The sequence below is a fragment of the Penaeus monodon genome, chromosome 23, assembly GCF_015228065.2.
Source record: "Penaeus monodon isolate SGIC_2016 chromosome 23, NSTDA_Pmon_1, whole genome shotgun sequence".
Classification (NCBI taxonomy): domain Eukaryota; kingdom Metazoa; phylum Arthropoda; class Malacostraca; order Decapoda; family Penaeidae; genus Penaeus; species Penaeus monodon.
Genome location: NC_051408.1, coordinates 38,276,939 through 38,277,340, shown reverse-complemented (window position 1 = coordinate 38,277,340; position 402 = coordinate 38,276,939). Strand labels below are relative to the sequence as shown.

The 402-nt window shown below is 39.3% G+C and overlaps 1 protein-coding gene across 1 annotated transcript in view; it reads right to left on the bottom strand.

The window, feature by feature from the left end:
* Positions 1-402, bottom strand: part of LOC119588001 (U3 small nucleolar RNA-associated protein 4 homolog) — a gene marked incomplete at its 3' end in the record, with an annotated part of 8,988 nt that overhangs the window by 5,699 nt on the left and 2,887 nt on the right. The window contains 1 exon segment of the mRNA XM_037936720.1: positions 32-96. Coding sequence (XP_037792648.1) covers positions 32-96 — 65 coding nt within the window.

The following is a 402-nucleotide window of genomic DNA, read 5'->3' as shown; positions in this document are numbered from 1 at the left end:
TTTTCTTTCAGATAAGAAAGAAAAGGCTTACCCTGAATAACTTGTTGCATAAAAGGTCGATGCTTGCAGTTCCATATTTCTACACTGCCATCGGCCCTTGAAAAATAGAAAAACAGGATTAGCACACACACCTCAGAATGTTTACTTCCATATGTAAATAATGTTGAAATAACAAGCTATAGTACTTTTAAAAAGGAAAAATACAAAAACAAAAAGTCTGGCATATCAATGCTGAGCTCTCTAGTGCACTCCTGTGACCACTACGGGGGAGGGGGCCACTCCCCATGTCCCCCCTGGAAGACAAACATCTTCCACAAATAACCAGCAGGATGAAGCAAAAGATCAATCACAAATAACCTAATTGTGCCATGTAGACTAATTACAATGACTACCACCATTCTC